This window comes from Branchiostoma floridae, chromosome 11, assembly GCF_000003815.2.
Source record: "Branchiostoma floridae strain S238N-H82 chromosome 11, Bfl_VNyyK, whole genome shotgun sequence".
In the NCBI taxonomy this organism is placed as follows: domain Eukaryota; kingdom Metazoa; phylum Chordata; class Leptocardii; order Amphioxiformes; family Branchiostomatidae; genus Branchiostoma; species Branchiostoma floridae.
In genome coordinates this window covers 19,103,875-19,125,841 of record NC_049989.1, presented here as the reverse complement: position 1 = coordinate 19,125,841, position 21,967 = coordinate 19,103,875, and the positions used below count along the sequence as shown (strand labels likewise).

Here is a 21,967-nt window from a genome sequence, read left to right as displayed (position 1 = left end):
CGGCATGTTGCAACTCAAGATATCTAAAGAAATGCTCTTGGCCATTTGCAGCAAAAGCTGGAATACAACAAGAACTAATTTGACGTATTTTAGAATATCACTCATTTTTCTTCCCATAACTCATTTTCACCTGGTTGAAGTGAGAAAATTCGTGTAATATATCTTTCTTAAGGCAAGTTCGGTGGCATATCAACGGATTTGATCCCAGCACCTTTTGGTTATGGGCCAAATACCCTGCCATTTGGCCAACGACCCCACCATTACATCCGATAGATTTTCTTGTTCCATGGCATGGCTTGTTGTCAGTAAACAGTTCATCGGAAAACTTTGACTCTATGGAAACTGAACTAACGTCACACTTCTTCGCCGAAGGGACAATTTTCCCGGTAACAGCTACGGGATTTCTCCTGATACGGTTTGATCCATTGTACGTACTCACTGGAGCGTTGCTATAGTCCATATACCCACCGTAACCTCATCCACCCGACAATGAGGATTCTGTTACACGTTGTTTATGCTATAAATAAAGCGCCGACGTTTTGAAAACAAGGGCCGTTACGCGACAATGTCAATGAAACTTAACACGTCACTCTCCAGTCATCGCCATTGCACTTCTAGGAAGAAATATCGGGGAGGTCTCACTCATAGGTCCTGGCCAATAGCACGCTCGACTGGCTTTATGTGAACAACATGTTTATCACTTTACCTTGCCAGCCTCCTGTGCGACCCTCTTGGTAACGGGTGGTTTTCTGTGTTGTTATGTTAGGGGGGGGGGGGGGCTGATTCGAGCAGTGTTTCGACCGCTCACGTATTCGTATACAGCCAAACTTGACCGGCACACCAACTCAGTAAAGTGTGTGGTACTGAAGACATTCTTACTTAAAACATTTGAATTATGTAAAACGTACTCTTGGCAAACGCTTTTAAACGTGATGCCGTTTGGTTTATGGGCGGCCGTTTCACCGTACAGCCGACAACAAGTCAAGACCGTAAACATACTTTCAGAAGGCTATCCAGCTACTACACTCTATTGTCTCCCAAGCCCAAACATACACGTATTCCGGCAATTAGGAAAAGCGGCTAAAAGTACCGATAATCCGGAAACAAACGTGCAGGACTTCTCATCGACAGCCAGAAAGTAAGCTCTTAGTGGCGACCACATTGTCGCAAAGAATCATTTTAGCGAAACATAACAAAGGCAGAAACTAGACTTTTGCGCAAAAACAACTCAACATGCGGGCCTAATACGGCCTTGAACATATACGCATGGGTGAACCAACCTTTATACCATCTATTTATTTGAATAAGGCGCATAGATGTGGCTTATTTGCTCTTTACTTTTTTTACAAAAACAGGAGTTGTTCGGTATAAAATGCATCTTTTTGAGCTGGAAATTACAGTTCAAGTTTGATTAATATAGAGCATTGTTATTTTTCAAATGATGTAAAATGCTACTCACCCCTTGATCGGTTTTGATGCCCGTTCCGTTTTATCTGGATGCACAGCAACGCCCGATCGTGGTGCACACGATTGGAAAATCTTGCCTGGTCTGTCCGGCTGAAACTGCCAAGACCCCCCCTATTTATACTGTTCGGTCTGAAGATCATCAACATGTTTTCTTACGTTTCCGAGAAAAAAAGTATTTTCTTCCCACTTCCAGTAAATTTTCTTGATATATGAGAGGTCATTACAAACCCGAAGACCTTGAAACATTGTTTACTGAATGTTCAGGGCGTAAATGATATCTTGACACGAGCATTATGAAACACAGGTGTGGTCATGTTCACAAAGGTGTTGACGATTCTGGTCTGTTGTCCACCAACATTACTACGAACGGGTCACGCTCGCGTGAATACGTACCGATACCTTGACCTCCAGTCAGGCTACTATACAGGCTTTGGATGTTATAGGCTTAAGCGATGCTAGCTTTTCTGTAGATGTATGATTCTGGTGTGTCGTTTGTTGTATTCCCTTCCGCTACGACGGCGCTCTCGTCGTGCTCTCTTTGCGACGCATCGCGCAACGTATTGTATAAAAAACAATAAAGCGTAAAAAATCGTCTTTTTCTGCACAATTCCTTGTCTGTCAAACACAAAGAATTTCAAACTTGAGATCGCAGAGAGAGCGCGACGAAAGCGCCGTCAAGTATGTAGAGGCCTTGTTATTAGTGGTACAGTGGTTACGTCACCGTTACACGTATATCCGTGGGGACTATCTTTTAGTGCAACACAATTATCCCAAGAATGACTTCAGTCTGCCCTAGAGCACAGAAAAAACGTAAGCCACGTTTCTGCTTGGAGAGGATATACTGTCGTCCAGTGGACCGTCAATTGGGACGAATGACGTCTTGATAAACAGTCTAGGTTGGGAAAGACCTAAAGTCTTAGGTAAACAGGGCAACGCAAAAATAGACCTTGACTCAAGTCAGGTCTACAAATGTGTTGCATATACACGGCACTTGTTCAAGATATGTTGCTCGAGGTTTGCTGAATAGGCAGGTATATGTTGTATACACAGCGTTTTCAATGCCGTTCAAAACTGATACCCTGATACGGTGTGACCCTCAGTTACGATAAACAGAAAGTTTCAAAGCTCCACCGTGACTGCCTGCCTCCATCTATTAACTTCCCGAATCAAATATCTCCTCAAGGTCGCTAGGATAGAATGCCGTGTTCACCTCGGTCGGAAGAGACGTCATTTACCGTTTACAGGTCATCCGCGATGTCGGTGAAGCTATGCTCAGTTATGCAACATTACGACGTCACTAGTACTATTCGACTTTATTGCTAATATATAGTAAAATGATTATATCTGAAAAGTGCAAGAGTGTTATCGCTCATTCAATTGGTGTAAATTGGAAAATACATTAAGCAAATGTTTATCAGACGAGGTACTGAAATTGCTTGCACTCTTACATGATATAATTATTGCCTAGGTAAGAAAGCATATCACACATCATGCAAACTCACATTTAACTACTGTTTTGTCCCATTCTAACTGCTTGACTATTACTTGACCTATGTCTGCAATTCATAAGGGGGTGGGGATTTGTCATTACATAGACGAATGTTCCACTTGCTTGTCAAGATCTTTTTGAGAACTTTGTATATAACAATGATAACGACGATGACAAGAAAGGAGCTTCCAATGCCTTCAAGGGCAACGAGATAAGTAGGCGTATGGCTTTCTGTGGTCGCATTGTTGTCTGAAGGCGTGTAGTTGGCTGAAGACGTGTCGCTTTCTGAAGGAGTATAAATACAATTATTAATGAAGGATAATTGATGGGTTTTGATAAAAGAAAGCATTCGCAAGATTTATGTGTTCTATATTTTAAGGAGCTATCTGTTTCTTATTATATTACTTCACCTGGGAACTTGCTAAACTTATTATTTTAACTTGTCACAATTGAATATTAATGTAAATATAAATGTAGTAGAGACCATCGCTACTTAATATGCTGTTGGTAAGTACAAGTAGCGTTATAGGGAGCCAAGAGCAGACGCTATTGTCAGTATCCCAAAGATTTCACGCAGAGCTTTTGACAGAATGCCTGTCCGTAAATTACTGTCCTTAGCATAGATCACATTTCTAAATGACTTACTTTCACAAGTCCCAGAGGACGTCATGTGATAATACTCTCTGCAGGCACAGGAGTAGCTGCCCACGGTGTTGATGCACATGTGATCACATCCGCCATTGTTGCCTCTGCATTCGTCGATGTCTATTGAAATAATATATCCTTTGTTAAATGGCTCACCATAATATTGAAACCCCAATGGCATGTATCCGTCGCTTTTCATCGACCATGTACATGTACCCTCCGCTTACGATCTGACAGTTACTCATACAGGTCAGTAAGATGAGCTGAAAGATCTGTAAGATAAGCTGCACTAAAAAATTGTGATACATGTATATCGATAGGTAGAACAACAAGTGAAAAACATTTCTATCTATTAAATATTTAGGATGTTTCTTGGTCTCCACCTGAGACATATATGTAAACTATCTTTAGCATTGAGTCCATTTTGTCCAGCTAAATAGCAGCTGTTGTCTGTAATCTTGATCTTCTCACGCAGCAAGAAACATGGACCTCATGTGTGAGATACATGTAAATACTTACCAACACAAATCCTGGAGCCCGACAGACGGTACCCAGGCCTACAGGAACAGCTGTAACTCCCTGCAGTGTTGGTGCAGATGTGGTCACAGCGTCCGATGTGACTGGTGCATTCGTCTATGTCTGTTCGGATGTATTTTTGATAGTTTATCTTTTGAGACATTATTGTTGGATAAGTTTTAAAACATCAAGAGACATTTAAGAAAATCATCATTCATGATTTCATACTACAAGTTAAACAAGTATGAAGCGGTACAAGGCTGCCCGTGAGAGGCAAGGCCCAGAGGCAAGACAGAGGAAGATGAAAGGTCTAATACCAGAGAAGTGTTCACTTGCACTCCATCATCAGGCTTCTTTTACGACCAAACTAGATGAAAGGACGTTTATGGGTACTTGAATAGCACTTACCCACACATCTTGTGGAGCCTGACAGGCTATAGCCAGACCTACAGCGGCAGTAGAACCCCCCTTCTGTGTTGTAACAGGTGTGGTCACAACCACCGTTACTGCTTCTGCACTCGTTGACGTCTGTGGACATACCATAGCCGTACACTATTTATTTTATACTCTAACAACAAAGGTAGCAGACACAGAGACAATCATTATGTAGAGAGAGCTTAAACTTCGTACGCGATGTACTATTCATCCGATGAAACCTGATTGATTATGTGGAGCGTTAGCCTAAATAGATCATGATAACCCTCCCACTAGGCCTCTATATAGCAATTTGCAATCATAGTCTGTACTTCATAGCCTGGATTAAATGCAATGATAATATAAACATGTGACATAAACAATAAAAATAGGAGCATTTACGAATGTGTTCACTTACCCACACATCTTGTAGAGCCTGACAAACTATAGCCAGACCTACAGCGGCAGTAGAAACTCCCTTGTGTGTTGTAACAGGTGTGGTCACAACCACCGTTACTGCTTCTGCACTCATTGACATCTGTGAAGACACAATATTACTACGTTATGTACAATTCAGTTGTTCAAACCTGTTCACTTATGTGTTGGGTTGGTCTGACTATTCCACTCAATTGTAGCATATAGACATGGACATGCGATGTTCTTGATTTTTTGGTGGCAGATAGCTCGTTATACAAGGAAGAAGAGGTGTGGGAGTGGGGGCCCTATCAACTGAAACTTGAACTGCAGAACATTTTTAACATATCTTAAGGAGGATAAATAAACAAAGGACCAACGAATTCCAATGGTTTTCGGTATGCAGGTAGTTCAAAGATGTAACATTATACAATGACATGCAAAGTTGCACTCAACCTGCATACTTACTTACTAAAATTTGATGACGTAAATGTTAAATTCATTTGCATAATTTATGATAAAATGTAAACATGAAAGGACTTCCCCACATACATTGCTTGCATTTTTGCTTGCGATTACCCTCCTAAATAAACTAGCATTTAAGTTCGCGGGGATTTAATTTCGCGGTAGCGGGAAAAGGACTGTTCGCGCAAGCACCATGCACTATAGTCTCTTACTTCCATGGCAAATAATCACGGTGTTTAATTTTAAGTTCGCGGTAGCACCATACACTCTAGTCCCTTACTTCCATGAAAAATGTTCGCGGTGAATCTGCAACGCGAAAACCGCGAACATAAAACCACCGCGGAAATTCCTGCATTTACAGTATAGTATGCTAATTACAGCTTAAGATACATAGTAAACTAGAAAGGCTGACATTTGCTTAAGAGCAAATACAGCATATTTCAGCCATACCCCTTCCCACGCAACATTGGACTGTTCCAAATCACCCCTGCGCAAAAATGGAACATCCTCTTAACAGTACATTATCCCCCAAAGTGGACTGGTATTGTGAATTGATTCCAGGTAAAAACAGTGCTTGCTTCTATTTTTCAGAAAATGACAATAATAACACCTTCCATTCAGAAAATTTTCATCATGACTGAAAATTGTTGAATGACTTCATGTAATGTCATTAACAATTTTCAGTACGATAACTAGGTGTAAGTTTAAAAAAGTATAAGCTCCTTGTGATGTGGGTACATTTATTATTGCAGTGAACTTTTTTTATTCAAGTAGGGCATACGATTTAATAATTATCAAGCAGGTGCAGGTACTGTAGGAGCGTTTGTTTTCTTCAAGCTGTAAAACTGTTAAACTGTTTTACTTTGTATGCAATCAGCCATCGAGCCTATTCTTATTTTAGTTTAACAACTTCCTGCCAGACCCTGAAGATACGATTGAACCTTGTTCGAGGATTTATTTTCGTCTGTCTGGTCAGTCTGTTCACACCCTGGCGCTGAGAGTGTTTTGTTGGGCTGAAACTCTGGCAGTTTAAAGTTACTTACAATTTAAATGTTCAAAGTTTATGTCAAAAAACAACAGCACTAGGAAATGTGGCCACTATAGACAGGTGGTCACTATAGAGAAAATGCTGATCTATTGACTAGGAGCCATACGTTACACATGATTTCAGTACACTGATCATTAATCATATAAACATTGCACAGGTAAGCCAATTGTTTAGATGTACAATTAAGTTCAAATAATTCTGAAGAGAAATATTGATGAGAAAATAATCATCCTCGCCACTGTCTAACTTATAATTACGTATCAAGACTAAACGCAGATTTTCTAACTAACGCACCTTTCGCCGACTTCATCAAAGGACCGCCGGCTATCAATCAAACACGGCTGTTGATTAGACTTAGAGTTTCAAACAGTCATGTGCTGTGTGCCAGTTGACAGCGAACTTCATGCTACGTGATGTTTTACATTGCTTGGACCTTCTTTCCTACAGCGGTGCTTCTACAAAATATTTAGACTGTAACACTGAGTCCCACATGTTTTATAGAATAGAATTTGACGCAGAACAGCGTTTTTTGCTGGGTATTTTTCTTGAAACATGTCCGTGGGAATATCAGCGAGGCGGCGACGTAGGGATATCAGACCGTCAACAAAAGTCGCACGGCGGCTAACGGCGCAGCGAAGATACTAGCGCTATAAATAAGCGCTTCAACTAAGGATGGCAACCCGTACAATATTTTTGTATACTGTTGAGCTAAGTAAAGTTTGTTGTTTATGAGGTTTTAGTTGTCTTTGAAGCTTTGACCCGAAATATTTTAAAGTCAAACTGCTGAAGAGAAGTAAGTGACTGCTACGATTATCGTAGATATGGCCCTAAAAAAACTGATAAAAGAAGCCTTAGTCTAAAATGCAAGAGCTTCCGGGGGGGCTTCGCCCACCTGGGTCCCCCCGCCCCCACAGTGGCCCTGCCCCTGGACCCCGCCAGGGACATTCGGCGGCCCCCGGACCCCTGTCCGACGCTTTGAAAAAATCCTGGCGAGAAGTCTGTACGGCCTGAGTCTTCAAGTTAACGTATTGTGTGGTCCCGCTTATGAATATTAATTAGCCTTCGCTTTCCTCTTCGCTGATTGGCTGAACCATTAATTGAATTAACTCTTCCTGCCGGCTAGACGCAGGTGCAGATGTCGGCTCTGTGGGGTGATCGTCCGAAAGGTCATGGCATGGAGAACGAAAGAAAACCAATTTCCCCTAAAAAAAGTGCTGTAATTAAGCCTTTTACAGTACTTTGTGCCAAAAATTTTACTTGGATCATTTTACCGACTATCTTATGCCTATCTATACCAAATGTTACTCATACCAGGGTACAGGGGTGCAAAATATACCGTTATAAGACCGTCAACAACAGTCGCACGGAGCTAACAGCGCAGCGAAAATACCATCGCTAGCGTTTCAACTTCGGATAACAAGTTATAAGTACTGTTGAACTCAGTAACGTTAAAGTTTGTTTTTAGTTGCCTTTGACGGTTTGACCTGAAATAGTGTTACGCTAAACTCATGAAGAGAAGTTAAGTGACTGCTGCGATTATCATAGATATGCCCCTAAGAACTGATACAATATAAAGCCTTCTGAATAGTCTAAAATGCGAGAGCCTTAGGCGGGCTTCGCTCCCCCTGGCAGGAACACTGCTATATACGGGATCATGAGGCCCCGCTTATGAATATTAATTAGCCTTTGGCCTCCTCTTCGCTGATTGGCTAGGTCTTTGATTCAATTAACTCGCCGGCTGACGCGCACAGGTGTGGCTCTGTGCGGGGTCACGGAAGGTCACGTCAGGATCCCAAAAGAAAACAAATTTCCCCTCAGAAAAGTGCCAAAATTAATAATTTTAAAGTTATTTATGTCAAAAATTTTACTAGAATCTTGTTACCAAGTATCTAATGCCTATCTATACCAAATTTCAGGTCATTTAATTGTAATACCAGGGAACAGGAGCCAAAAGTGTCCTTTTTTGGTCAAAAATTGGTCAAAAATCGCAAAAATAAGCATTTTGTTGCACTGTACACCAAAAGTGCTATGGAATTTATATGAAGGGATTATCAAGGCACATCTGTGTCAAATTTCAGCTCATTCGGTTGCAATACCAAGGTACAGGAGCCAAAAGTGTCCTTTTTTGGTCAAAAATTGGTCAAAAAATCGCAAAAATAAGCATTTTGTTGAACTGTACACCAAAAGTGTTATTGAATTTATATGGGGGCATTATCAAGGCACATCTCTGTCAAATTTCAGCTCATTTGGTTGTAATACCAGGGTACAGGGGCCAAAAGTGTCCTTTTTTGGTCAAAAATTGGTCAAAAAATCGCAAAAATAAGCATTTTGTTGTACTGTACACCAAAAGTGTTATCGAATTTATATGGGGGCATTATCAAGGCACATCTCTGTCAAATTTCAGCTCATTTGGTTGTAATACCAGGGTACAGGGGCCAAAATTAAAAGATTTGGTCTAAAATTGACCAAAAAATCTCAATAAAATCATTTTAGAGGCAGATATGTAAAAACTGAGAAAAAAGCATCAAGGTATTGGCCCATTCTACCCCTGTGCCAAATTTCAGGTCATTCGGTCCAGGAACGGCGGAGATGAATCACTTTGAAGATTTGACAGGAGAAAGAAGAAGAAGAAGAAAGAAAGAAAGAAGAAACATTACGAATACAATATATTTCACCATACTATGTATGGCTGAAATATAATAAAACAAGATGAAATGATAAAATCTATAAAGGTTCAAAGTATTCCATGGAGGTCTGAGGTCTCCGAACTCTGGTTCATGAACTTACCCGCACATCCTGTGGAGCCTGACAGGCTGTAACCAGACCTACAGCGGCAGTAGAAACTCCCTTGTGTGTTGTAACAGGTGTGGTCACAACCACCGTTACTGCTTCTGCACTCATTGACGTCTGTGAAGATACAATATCCATAGGTTATTTACCATTCAAGTGATTAAACCTGTTCGATGAAGTGTATCCTGACTAAATCACGCTTCTAGCAACCATTCCAATGAATGGCCCTACACGCTTCATTGTGAGTTTCTGTTACATTTCTGAAATTTGCCCGTGTCACACAAAGACAACATAAAACTATAAAAGATGCAAGGAGGAATAAACTGCTATTTATGAATCACTTACCCACACATCTTGTGGAATCTGACAGACTGTACCCAGACCTACAGCGGCAGTAGAAACTCCCTTGTGTGTTGTAACAGGTGTGGTCACAACCACCGTTACCGCTTCTGCACTCGTTAATGTCTGTGGAAATACCATATTTGTACACTATCTATACAGTCTAACAGCAGAGTACAAAGGTATCAGTCACAGAGACAAGTACAATCATTATGTAGACGAGACTTACACTTCATATACTATGTACTATTTGTCCCATGAAACCTGATCGACTATATATATGTGGAGTGTTAGCCAAAATAAAATCGTGATTTAAGTAACATTCCCTCTCGCCCTCCATACAGCAATCAGTCTGTACTTCATTGCCTGGATTGCATGCAATGTAACATAAAAATGTGGCATAAAGCAACAAAAATAGGATCATTTACGAATGTGTTTACTTACCCACACATCTTGTGGAGCCTGACAAACTATAGCCAGACCTACAGCGGCAGTAGAAACTCCCTTGTGTGTTGTAACAGGTGTGGTCACAACCACCGTTACTGCTTCTGCACTCGTTGACGTCTGTGAAGATGAATATTTCAATTTACATTTGTATAGTGCAGACGTTGGTCCCCAGATGACAAGAGTTTAGAACGAAGTTGCCTTTATGTTATCAAAACAAGAGTATCTGAAAAGGAAAGTATTTACCACTTCGACAGCAGGTCCCCGTGTACCCCGACCGACAGCTGCAGCGACCGCCGTACACGTAGCCTCCGTTGTAACAGATTCTGTTGCAGGTCCGAGTCTCCCTGTTCGACCCGCTACAGCTACTACCTCCACACTGAGCTTCGACGGCTTTAGATCTGATGTTTGTACAAAATTAGATGTAGGTTGAAGGACAGGGAAAGACGGAAAAGGCTTTTGCTGGATGCTACCACAGTGGTCCCCGACCCTCAACGTAATGATGGTAAAGGCGATGCGTACACCCAACAGAATTGTTTTATACTAAGCATGTGTGAGCGCTCGAGCCGGGCGTCCATTGAAATTATCATGACTAGAATGGCCAGACTGATAACAAAGCATGACGCTTTTACAAAAAGAGTGCATATTCTGCCAGTCGCTTCGAGTCACCATTACGCTACTACATAAGTGCGCTATGCTCATTTATACTTGCAGAGGTTTGACTACCCTGGCTCGATCTGGCATCCCATGTAAACGTAACCGCCGGCTTTACGACATTATCCGTATACATACGAATAATCACGTCACAAAAAAACATGAAAAGGCACTTCCCCGAGGCGTTACCAAAATTAACACATCATCTGCAAGGAACATTTTTTAGGCATGACACTCTTTAGGCTGAGGGGACCAACGTCTTCGCAACAGAGTCTTGTGTAGGTGAATGGACACATTCCGATCGACCTTTGTAAGTAAACATTACCGGGGCGTAAGTTGACAGTGTCAATATTGGGTTTGAAATCCCCATGGTGACAAAAATGCCATTCCAAACACGTAACAAACTGGAAAACGTAATGCAAAATATGAAATGCTAGACGGTATCAACATAGCCAAAAACAGACGGAGTTGATGAAGAAGAGCAAGGAGGTTCCTTGGGAAGAGGAGCAAAATGTGGAAGAAGCAAAAAAATCACATATTTTGGGCGCCCTCGTTTACAACGAGGTATATATAAATTATCTATATAGTATCCTTACCTTGTTCTCACCCTGGTACCTGATGGGCCACAAGACGCAGAGCAGCTAGACCAGCTTGTCCAAAGGCTCCACTGGCAGTCGCGGACGGGACATCGTCTGCGGCGCCGCCGACGCCATGACTGCGACCCGTCAGGCCACAGAATCAGCCCCAACAACAGCACAACTAGAATGGTCCTGGGCAGCATTGTACCTTCCGGCTGCCAGGCGTTGTGGGGCAAATACTTGATACTAATTGTAATACAACCTATGTAAAATTGTGGTTGTTATATTCGCGTATTACATTAAAATCTTTTTAAACGTGTAACGATGTGGATTTTTCTTGGGGTACCATTTCCTTACACTCTCTACGGTCTGTATCTAATCAAGTCAACCATGACGTATTGCTTTCACATCCCGTATTGCTTTCATAATCCTTCGCCACGTTTCCAATGAGAACTTGCAACAAAACAAGTCTCTATCACGGAGCACTGGGAAAGAAGGCTGAATGATTTCTAGAGGTTAGCAGGCATGGCGGTTACATATTTGTCACCGACAAGTTTTTAAAGTATACAGGAACGTGATATTACGTTTTTCTAATATAAATAAAAGCAAATATAAATATGCAGCATAAGCAGATATAACATAGACCTCGAAAACCTACCGTCGTGCAGGGAAAGTGTGGCGAAAGAACACTGTGATGCTAGAAAGTGACTTGTCAGGGCTTGTTTTTCGGCTAAATATGCCCATTCTCTTATATCTGATTGGTCAAATGCAATTTTGTGCCACACCTTTGGTAAGTTTGAGCAGGCTTGATGGTTATCTTAGATTCGTCACCGCCAGGAGCTGTGTCACTCTCGTCTGCTACATTTGACCTACGCATTTATTGATTTACAGCATGTGTTGGTAATCAGGGGAATTTCCCGTTCCTAGTTATTCATTAATGAATTCCACAACACTGCACAAATGAATAAGAAATTGGTATCTGCTGCTCACGCACAGCTGAAATGTTCATTTCAGGATTATTTTATGACGTGACTCGGCTTTAACCCTATTCAGATTGGGCCGGGGGTGGGGTTTTCTAGGCCCGCCCTTTCTAACTCCTGTAACTCGTAACTCAAATTAGCATAGTTTATGCATATTTAATGATAAAAGATATTCTAGATAACATTAGATTTTATTCATGTAAGAAAATGGCAGTAATATAGCAAATAAAATATAGCATAAAGTAAAGCTATAGTATCACAGTACGCTATAGTATCACAGCACGCTATAGTATCACAGCACGCTATAGTATCACAAAATGCTATAGTATCACAGCACGCTGTAGTTACTGCAGAACACCACGCTACAGTGTCCCAGCATGCTACAAAACATCACATCATGCTTCGGTAGTAAAGGGCTACAACACTGTAGTATCACAGTGCTTAAGTACCTCAGCATGCTACAATATCACAGTATGCCATAGTAACAAAGTGCTACAGTATAACATCATGCTACAAGTATTGTATCACAGTGTACTATATAAAGAGCAGACCACACCATAGTGTACCAGTATACGCTATTGTATGTCATACCTGGGCCACGATAACGTTCGATACAAGTGTTTCGGACCAAGTGATAAAAAGCCGTATAACACAGGCTTCCATCGAATATCAACGAACGTACTCTGTGCACAACACGCCGGTCGAGTGCGGAGCGGTCGAAACTTCGAATACCTGATTCAGACGTGAGAACATCGTTGTTGAAACAATTTTTGTTCGAGGGCACCAAATTTTCTCAACTTCTGGCACATTTCGCATCGAAACATCTGTTTTCCAAGGTGGGTATGACAAAAATAAAATACGGTGTATTTCGCATCATCGGTCCCAGCCCTAGCCTCCTGCGGGTCGGATCGCCCTCCGGCCTTCGGGTGATACGGAATACGCCGTGCTGCATTCTATACATATCAGTTTGCTAGAGCTTAACACCACTCTATAGCATCACCTAACACTATCGTAAAACACCGCTCTATAGCATCACAACACACTATAGTATAACATCACTCCATAGTATCTCGGCATGCCACTGCTACAGTATCACAGCCTGCTATACAATGTAGTAACACAGCATGCTGCAGTATCTCAGCCTGCTACAGTCACTCCCAGCATGCTACAGTATCCCAGCATACTACAGTATCACAGCATACTACAGTATCACAGCATACTACAGTATCCCAGCATGCTACATTATCCCAGCATACTACAGTATCACAACATACCAGTAACACAGTGCTTCAGTATCACAGAATGCTACAGTACCAAAGCATGCAACAGCATCACATCATGCTCGCACACTGCAACAGTACAGTGCTACAGTATCATAGAATGATACAGAATCACAGGATCTCACAGCTTGCTGCAATATCACAGTGCAAAAGTATCATAGAATGCTACAGTATCACGCACAGCTTGCTACAATATTACAGTGCTATAGTATCATAGAATGCTACAGCATCACAGAATGATGCTACAGTATCACATTGCTACATTATCACGGAGCTATATTACGGCTGGATACCAGGCTTTGAATCAGTTACCATGATAAAACAATTGTTAGTATCGTTGTGACATGAACAGCGATTATATGGCCCTATTCAAACTTTCGCCTTTGATTGCAAAAAAAAAGTAACCCAGCAAACTTACTGTCAACGAGCCCGCCCACCATGGCGATAGCAAGTAGAGGATTATATTGATTGACTGGCTCTCCTAGCGGTCCGCTCGACTGACCGGTCTCCCAGACGTTGATGTCAATAGCGAGCCTGGCCTTCCAGACCGATCCGGGCCGATCCCACAAAAACGAGAAAAAATGAAACGCATGGCAATTGGCGGCTCTACCAATGAGAGAGCGGCACAGTCAACGATTCGCATATTTCATTGCGGAGCGGGTTTACATATCTAGTCTGTTGACAAAGTCGGTGACTCCGCAGAAAGTTTCACAACCAGCTAGTTTTTCATCGAATTAGGCACAAAGGTAAATGAAGGCATATATTCCAAAGAGGCTCAACCTAATAATCATGTCTTTTCTTCACGAGTCCAATTCGAGCTAGCACAAAAACGAAATATCAGAAATGGAAAGTCGCACATGGACAACCATCAGGGGGCATAATATAACTATTTCCTCGTTTTCGCAACACCAAATACAAAAATAAACTTATCTACTTATGATGATCACACACAGCCCACAAAACATAATCTTCTTGGGGCAGGTTAAAGAAATCAACTCACCTGCTGCTAACGAAGTAAATGACACGACAAATCCACGGGTATACCTTTTAAACGCCAAACAGGGTAATCCCCTCATAACGTCAACGCTAAATTTATTGTAAAAAGAAAAAACTTACATCAACGGAAACCCCCCTAAAACTATTGTACGCTTAAGAAAGGCACCCGTGGTATTGGTAAGCACCGTGCCAAAGTTCGATCATCTTAAAGACATTTACCATGGTCTCAAGACAGGCGTAAAAAAGGGGCCATTATAAGACATGTGCTGAGTCATCGCAAGCAGGCAGGTAAACAGCATTTTCCATCACCACACCAAAACTTGATATAAAAAGGATTAGGCGAGATACTTCATTTTGTTCACTTTAATGCAACACAGTGTGGGCAACATACACAGGTTTATCTAGAACTGTACATAAATCATATAATGATAAAAGTAAGTAATGTAGCAACTGTTCTACCGTTGCCCAAACTTCAACATCAACGGATTGTCTAGAACATAATGTTGATACATACATTTCATAGATTATTATCTTTTTACTTCAGACATCTTAGGAACACGACACTTTCTAGTATTTTTAAGAAGAGAAAACTAATTCGTAGTATCAAGCAATTCAATCGGGTCAATGATGTCAAAGTCTCCCTCTTCAGATTCCTTGGGCGCTACGTTTCTCTCAGTCGCATACTCCTGTAGGGTAGGTCCAAGGTAACCCAAGACCCGCATCCTTGCTTCGTCACATGCCTGGCACAGCGGCTCGAAACCCTCTTCACACAGCTTCCTTAAACCTTCTCCTATTCCTTTAAGTTTCGTTTTCTTGCCATCTTGAGATTCGGTGTCCGACACATTTTCCATCTCTTCGATGGTCTCGTACAGCTGGGTCATCCCGGAGACGACCACGTGAAGACACTGGCTGATGTTCTTGATCGCGCTGTCTAGCACGACCGTGGCGAGCGTCAACTCGTTCACGATGTGTTCTGATTTCTCCTTAAGCGCTTCTCTTTCCCTCGCCACGGATAGTCCGGCCGGTATCAGCACCGGAGACAGAACGCCTGTCACTAACCCACCGGTTAGACCGAACCCTAGACCCTTTATCCCTCCCACTATCTTCCCCACCGAGGATTCGTACCCGTCTGCGCCGGCCATGGCCCCTGCTGCCCCCCATGCTAGAGTCCCAAGTCCCGGTATGGCTCCCCAAGCTAAGGTCCGACTCATCTCTGCTGTAGCCCGACTTTTCTCAGCCACTTTTCTGGACCCTTCCTTCGCAAACCCTGAACTCGACTCTATACAAGACCGGCGCTGTTCCAACTCGCTCATCTTGTACAATAGGTCCTTACTCCTGTTAACTATTGCCGCAACGCATTCCTTATCTGGTCCTGCTTCAACCGAAGTTTGCTTGATCTCGTCAATACTGTGTCTTGCGAACGCTCTTATCCTCTTTAAGAAGTCTTTAACGATTCCTTCCAGCTTGCGGTACTGGCCAACGAGCAACTCGACATGTGCCCTCGCCTCTGTGACTTCTTTCCCCTCCCCTGTAAGTGACGTCAGAAGGTTCTCCAGCCTGGTACATATGAGCGTTACCAGTGACAGGTCGTGCACGAGCTTAGGGAGCTGCTGAAGACTTTCTCCAACCTTTTGAAGATTTGTATCTTCTCCATCAATGGCAGAATTCCTTGCGTTGTCTTTCTCCACACGTTCTGTTGAAGAGCTTCGTTTTCTTAGTACTTCTTCTTGAGCGTCTTCACTGAATTGTGATGCCTCATCTTCAGGTGCGGATTCTTGAGCGTCTTTGTGACCTGCCATTTTGTATTACCTGAATGAGAAACAAAAGGTTAAAAAATTGTTTTGAATCTACGTAAGAAAGTAACTGTATTGCGAACTATGTCTCTAAAGTTCATCCTAAGTCAGGCTTACATTTTCCAGGCCATATGCGCCTCATGCGAGTCAAGACCCAACTGCACCCATGCAACCGTTTAGCAAAAGAAATTAGTGCTGCCAAATGTATATGCTGTCACGCCGGACGCTTTTCCTAATTGTTTTGACGCAACAGTGGTTCATATGATTTCATACTGGTACGCTCTAACTACACTGCAGCTTCTCAGAATGAAGGGCCAGTCATATCTGGATTATATGAGATACTGTCCAAAGACGAATAGTTGTGCCTGCGCCTTTTACAGAAATTGTCGGTACAACCTACAGAAAAATATCGGGCCAAAGGAGGTTTTAAAATGCTATAATCTTTCTCAGTCAGTTACGTATATGTACTACTGCATTCTCATTGATGTCTTATTCTTAGCACTTAGTCACAACATGAGAGAAGTCAAAAAGCAACATAAGTTTTACGTAATCTGAAAAATAAACACGGTTACGTTAAAACATCCTATGGAGCCTGTTTGGAGGCTATCGACCCCGTCAGCAACAATTTGAATCGATCGCTTACAACAAAGTACAAAACTGTCAAGGGCTGAAGTACAGTTCCTGTGGGTGTGAACATCGCCGACCATGTTTAACATTGTTTGTTCAACAGGCAGTTCTAAAGCATGCCGTCTCAATACCGTACCGTGTCAGCAGAGACCTAAAGCACACAGAATACTAGTAATGCGCGGCACGTATTACCAAGATCAATGAACACAGTAAAAATGCGACGTGCTCCATACCCAACCCGGAAGTGCCACTGCGGTCTGATGGCAGACAATTACACCAACGTGCATGTACATGTACATTGTTTTACGCAGACGTCGTGGTATTAAGGACATGGGGATACTTACCAAGACAAGATGTCCACAATGTTGTAAGAGACTGGAGTGTTCCTCTGTACCAAGACAGCTTGCTTGTAAATGGACCGCGGCTCGCGAGCACTCGCCAGCACGGAATAGCAGAAGCCCACGTGACGCTCTTAAGTCTACATAGTACATTCACACGCAATCATATGATGCATTGGGCGATGACGTCATATATAGCGCATACATGTATGCTGCGTTACGCCCGGCTTAAGGCCACACCAATTTTATTTGTTGTTTCTCGGATTTTTTTCCAGAAAAAATTGGGTCGGTCGGTCAAAAAGAAATAATAATAAAAAATTAAAAAAAGTCGGGGGTAGGAGAGATCCGACAGAAAAACCTAAACTTTTAACATTTAGGGGGGCTCTGGTAGCGAAGTCCAAAGTTTGAAGAAAAATGATACACGTACCATCCAAAATATGCACGTACAGCTACTGGAATTAGAGGCCCATAGTTAATTAGAGAAAGGAGAGGCAGTGAAATTTTGACAACACGAGGCATGGCGTTTAATTTTTTTTTCTACAAATCGGAAACAAATAGGGTCGAGAAATCCGAGAAACAACAAATAAAATTGGTGTGGCTTACTAGTAATCGAACTCTGGCCGTGCGCCAAAACTGCCCTGCAGCAGTGGTAGAGTAAATGGAACTACTTATAGCAATCAACGCTAAAGCCGTCTCATCTCTATTCAGCTAGTGACGTCCAATAAAGACAGCAGTTTTTATGAAAGTAACTAAACGGGAAGCCAAAGATTACTACAGGCCTGTGGATTACCATTCCTGCAAATACGTCAAAGCGCATTGCCGATACAATTCATTTTATACGGCATGAATTTACTAGTAGTGATGTTTTGGGGGCATTTATAAATCGTCTGTGCTTTACTCAACAAGGCTTTGTTTACTTAATCACCAAAAGAGGAGTGGGACACGTTCGGTGCCCTTTTTGCTCTGACCTTAAAACATGCATGACCCAATTTTCAAAAATAGTCATAGTTATCCTGAACTCCTGCCCACAGATCACAAGTCATAGATATCAAATTCCTTAATATATCGAAGAGTTGCAAACAGTAATTTAACGTATAATCATGTAGTGTATGCAGAGTATATTCATCGGATGTAGTGTACATTCATCGAATGTAGTCTAAATATATAGGTGTATGTAGTGTGCATTTATCCAATGTTGTCTACATTTAGGTGATTGTTATCTACATACATTGAATGGTGAGCTTCTCGTTTTAGATGGGAATGAAATGAAATGCATTAATGCATTAGATTCAACAATGCAATGCAATAATGTGTAAGATTCAGGTTCCGAAATGGTGCAACAAACATGAAACATACACTGAACTGGAACTAAAGAAAGAAATCACCACTCACCCCGGGAACATTTGATTAAACCTCTATATCTTTATTTGGCAAGCATTGATAGAAACGTGATAGACACATCTTACTGCACCCCTCCCTCTTCACCCAGCATCTTAGACATATCCTTAAGACTATGATTATTGCAGAGACTATCTTAAAAACTCTTCCAGAACATTCAACAATGCTACACTGAAGTCATGTACGGAGTATGTATAGATCTTAAAATGACTGTAAATTTCATACTCTAGTTGGCAATACTTTGGTAGACAACAGTCAATATTTAAACATTAGGAGGTAAACGAATAACCTTTTCTGCATTTTCGAGACAGAGTAAAATCATGCATCACAACTTCTTTTCTTTCACATTTTGCAGGTACTTACAACTTTTCAATGATGACCTCTTACATCTGTCTTTGTGGCACAGTTTCAGTTTATGTTCTTCCAAAACGTTGCCATCCTCATACTTCACATTGACTGGACTACACAAAGGATAGTCAATATTTTGAGACATCGCAGTGGCATTTTTTCCTGTACACGACTTTAGAACTTCACTGTTCAACACACACAAGAGTTCCCAAAATATAAATCACAAACCCCTTACAACCAGTTTATCTACACAGGTACAAAAGAACCTTGCTTAGCAAGGAAGAAAATCACTTCTTCTATCTAGAATGGCTGTCATAGATTCCCAATATAACTATATTATGACACACACACATGGACCACATTACTCTCACAAACATACACTAATCATTGCTCTGTGCTTATTTTTTGCTTACACTATAATTTTCATGAGAATTCACATAGATGAAGATTATTGGGCTGATGAAGTAGTAGATACAAATGGATGATATTACCGAGTTCTGCACTTTAAGGTTAAGAGCTTTTGGAGTTTCAACATTTTACGATGTTTACCTTTACCAAAGACATATTTCTTATAGTGGCAAGACCAATGTTTTATACCATGATGGTTCTCACATTATGATCTTACTTTCTGTCCCAACAGCTCACAAGAAGCTAGTTTTTAGAACATGAAGGTTAAACCATAATGCACTGTTTTCTGCACAAGTGGAACAAACTTGCATTGGTCTGCATGGCAGCCATCTTGGACCATGTCTCAAGGTCAAACTCCATGGACATGGAAATACAATTTTTTTTCACATTTGTTTTTAAAAACCTAGTGGCTCATGACAATTCTTTCTAACTGATTTTTTTTTCATCTGAAGAAAGTTTTATTTTTAGGACCACATGCTCCATGCTGGGTGGAATGTTGATTGATACAATCATTTTCTTGTGAAATTTGCCCAATGTCTAGTCTTACTATGAGATACATGAAGATTGTGGATTTGTACATGTATTTCCACATACTACACTAATGTAAGTCATCCTTTCTTGCGATGGCTTGTGGCTAGTAACAGATGATAGTACAATAGATGTATATTTCAGGAAAGTTGCCTACAATCTTGTACACGTAGTATAAGTTCCCCTAGATCATGTCTATATTGCCGCTATAGGATCTTTCATGACTTACAATCTAATACATTATCTAATCGATGAATGTCTGTCCAATAAACATTAATATAAATGCAAGTTTGATATGTAGAAAAACAGAATGAATAGAACTAATGATAGTAATAGCCTAATATAAAAACAGTGACTGCAATGTCTTCATTCAGACTACTACATCTTATGGATACATGACAAATAGCAAAGGCAAGCTAAGCAAATATATGGACAATTGGAAATAATTCAAGATGGAAATGGAATTTTATGAAAAAATTTTGTTACATCACGTTTAATTAAGATGATAAATGATAAACAATCTCAGTTCTTTTTCAGTCATGCCCAACACCTTCATTCTGTTCCTACTTTTTTTTCTGTAAAATACAGTACTGCCTTTTTTCCTTCCAATCCAGCCAGACGAACTCGACTCTATGGATAACAAAATGCATTTCTGGTAACACTACTTTAAAAATGAGAGCATGTCATGGTCAGGAAACATCCATGTTCAGACATGATGTCCAGAAGTATCTTGTTCACACAGTATAATGTGTTGTTTTGTCTAGCGCATTTCATCCATAGAATCAAATCCGTATGGCATTATACAGATTAATGCATTCCTCATACCAAAATCAGATACGAATTCTCATCATAACAGGAATAACAACACTCTATGGTCCTTCTCAGTTCTTCCTTCCATCCATACTCCAACAAGAACACCTACTTTTTTTATACTCAACAGACTTTTCAGACCCACTGATGACCAAGATTGTGAAGGAGAGTTTTGCCATAGCAAAAGCTCAGGATAGGGTTTCAATTGGCACTGCGCATGACAACCGTCTTTTTGGCTCTCATCAATAAAAAAGCTGATGCAAGGCAAAGCTAGAAGCCTAAGAAAAATAGCTGCAGTAATGTTACATCATAGGAGATGGTACATATATATATCTAAATAACAATTACTGTTACATGTAGAGCCTCTTAACTGAACGAACATGCCAGACATGTCTTGTACATTTATGTACAGTTAGCATTTTTGAACAACAAAAAAACTTACTGAACAATGTAATAGGTGATTATCAACTATATACACCTTCGTTTAGCCATAGGCTAGTCAACATGCTGTCTGCTTTCGGTAACATTTGGAACTAAACCTTTGTTTTGTTGGTTAAAACCATTCCAAAATCACCCCTCCAACTTACATGGACCATCCCAAACTTACACAGAACTGACAGGAGCTAGGACAGCACCACTTACCAGCAGGGGTGGCCGAGGTATCTAGAATGGAAAAATGTCTGGGGCTCACTGCTATCAACGAGAGAACTATACAAACGAGATCAACTTGTCTAACTGTGATCACAACAGTTTAATGTTTTTAACTACAAGGAAATTTGGGAGCTACACTTAAGGTAGTCGTTGCACTAGGGTTAAAGTTCAGAGGTTAATCTCCTATTCCAAGGGCATCCTCCAAGTTCATGATCCTCCTCTCGTGCTGACGTACCAAGGCGCGGAGACCTTTGACCTCCTCCAGAAGTTCCTGGAAGTCGAAGTCTGGCGGAATTTGTGGCTGTGGCGCAGCAGGCTGTTGTCTCGGCTACAGAAACGAGAAGCAGACAACAAAGGTTTGATATTCGTCTGTTATCTATCTGAGTTCGTCCATGCTTGTTGCGGTGAGCAGAACATCACACATACACGCACGCACACAATCAGAGACAAACTGTGCAAGATGCAAACATTCTCTGTGTTCTGGCTGTTGCATAAGTCGCATACTTCGTATGGTGCAAACCAAAAAACCTGCATGCAATTCTGCACC

General features: G+C 41.3%; 3 protein-coding genes across 12 annotated transcripts in view; all 3 read right to left on the bottom strand.

Annotated features, from left to right (window-relative positions):
* Positions 1 to 2,215: 2,215 nt before the first annotated feature.
* Positions 2,216 to 12,155, bottom strand: LOC118425479 (signal peptide, CUB and EGF-like domain-containing protein 3). Of its 4 annotated transcripts, XM_035834333.1 has the most exons (11): positions 11,922 to 12,155; positions 11,282 to 11,525; positions 10,278 to 10,432; positions 10,032 to 10,151; positions 9,594 to 9,713; positions 9,246 to 9,365; positions 4,950 to 5,069; positions 4,526 to 4,645; positions 4,121 to 4,240; positions 3,602 to 3,721; positions 2,217 to 3,241 (listed from the first exon to the last, which is right to left on the bottom strand). In XM_035834333.1, exons 2-11 carry the CDS (start codon positions 11,464 to 11,466, stop codon positions 3,018 to 3,020), a joined length of 1,404 nt encoding a protein of 467 aa, XP_035690226.1. In that variant the 5' UTR covers positions 11,467 to 11,525; positions 11,922 to 12,155; the 3' UTR covers positions 2,217 to 3,017. The 4 variants fall into 4 exon arrangements, with proteins under 4 accessions (XP_035690229.1, XP_035690226.1, XP_035690227.1 ...); XM_035834336.1 differs by lacking the exon at positions 4,950 to 5,069 and having other exon boundaries at positions 2,216 to 3,241; XM_035834334.1 differs by lacking the exon at positions 11,922 to 12,155 and having other exon boundaries at positions 11,282 to 11,898.
* Positions 12,156 to 14,867: 2,712 nt separating this feature from the next.
* On the bottom strand, positions 14,868 to 17,400 carry LOC118425480. Its single transcript, XM_035834337.1, has 2 exons — positions 17,284 to 17,400; positions 14,868 to 16,328 (listed from the first exon to the last, which is right to left on the bottom strand). Exon 2 carries the CDS (start codon positions 16,316 to 16,318, stop codon positions 15,110 to 15,112), a length of 1,209 nt encoding a protein of 402 aa, XP_035690230.1. The 5' UTR covers positions 16,319 to 16,328; positions 17,284 to 17,400; the 3' UTR covers positions 14,868 to 15,109.
* A 1,279-nt stretch (positions 17,401 to 18,679) lies between these two features.
* LOC118425474 (coronin-6-like) overlaps positions 18,680 to 21,967 on the bottom strand; it is a 28,062-nt gene continuing 24,774 nt past the window's right edge. For all 7 annotated transcript variants that reach the window (XM_035834319.1, XM_035834318.1, XM_035834324.1 and 4 more), the window contains one exon: positions 18,680 to 21,748. In XM_035834319.1, the coding sequence (XP_035690212.1) occupies positions 21,596 to 21,748 (153 nt within the window). In that variant the 3' untranslated portion in view covers positions 18,680 to 21,595. The remainder of the gene's footprint in view (positions 21,749 to 21,967) is intronic.

What these genes read in the sequence shown, in the direction of transcription:
- LOC118425479 (XM_035834333.1), bottom strand. Translation starts at nt 11,466, where the DNA reads ATGCTGCCCAGGACCATTCTAGTTGTGCTGTTGTTGGGGCTGATTCTG. An exon ending in GGGGACCTGCTGTCGAAGTG is followed by an intron (nt 10,152 to 10,277) that starts GTAAATACTTTC and finishes TCATCTTCACAG; the next exon opens with ACGTCAACGAGTGCAGAAGC. An exon ending in GGGCTCCAGGATTTGTGTTG is followed by an intron (nt 3,722 to 4,120) that starts GTAAGTATTTAC and finishes TTATTTCAATAG; the next exon opens with ACATCGACGAATGCAGAGGC.
- LOC118425480 (XM_035834337.1), bottom strand. Translation starts at nt 16,318, where the DNA reads ATGGCAGGTCACAAAGACGCTCAAGAATCCGCACCTGAAGATGAGGCA.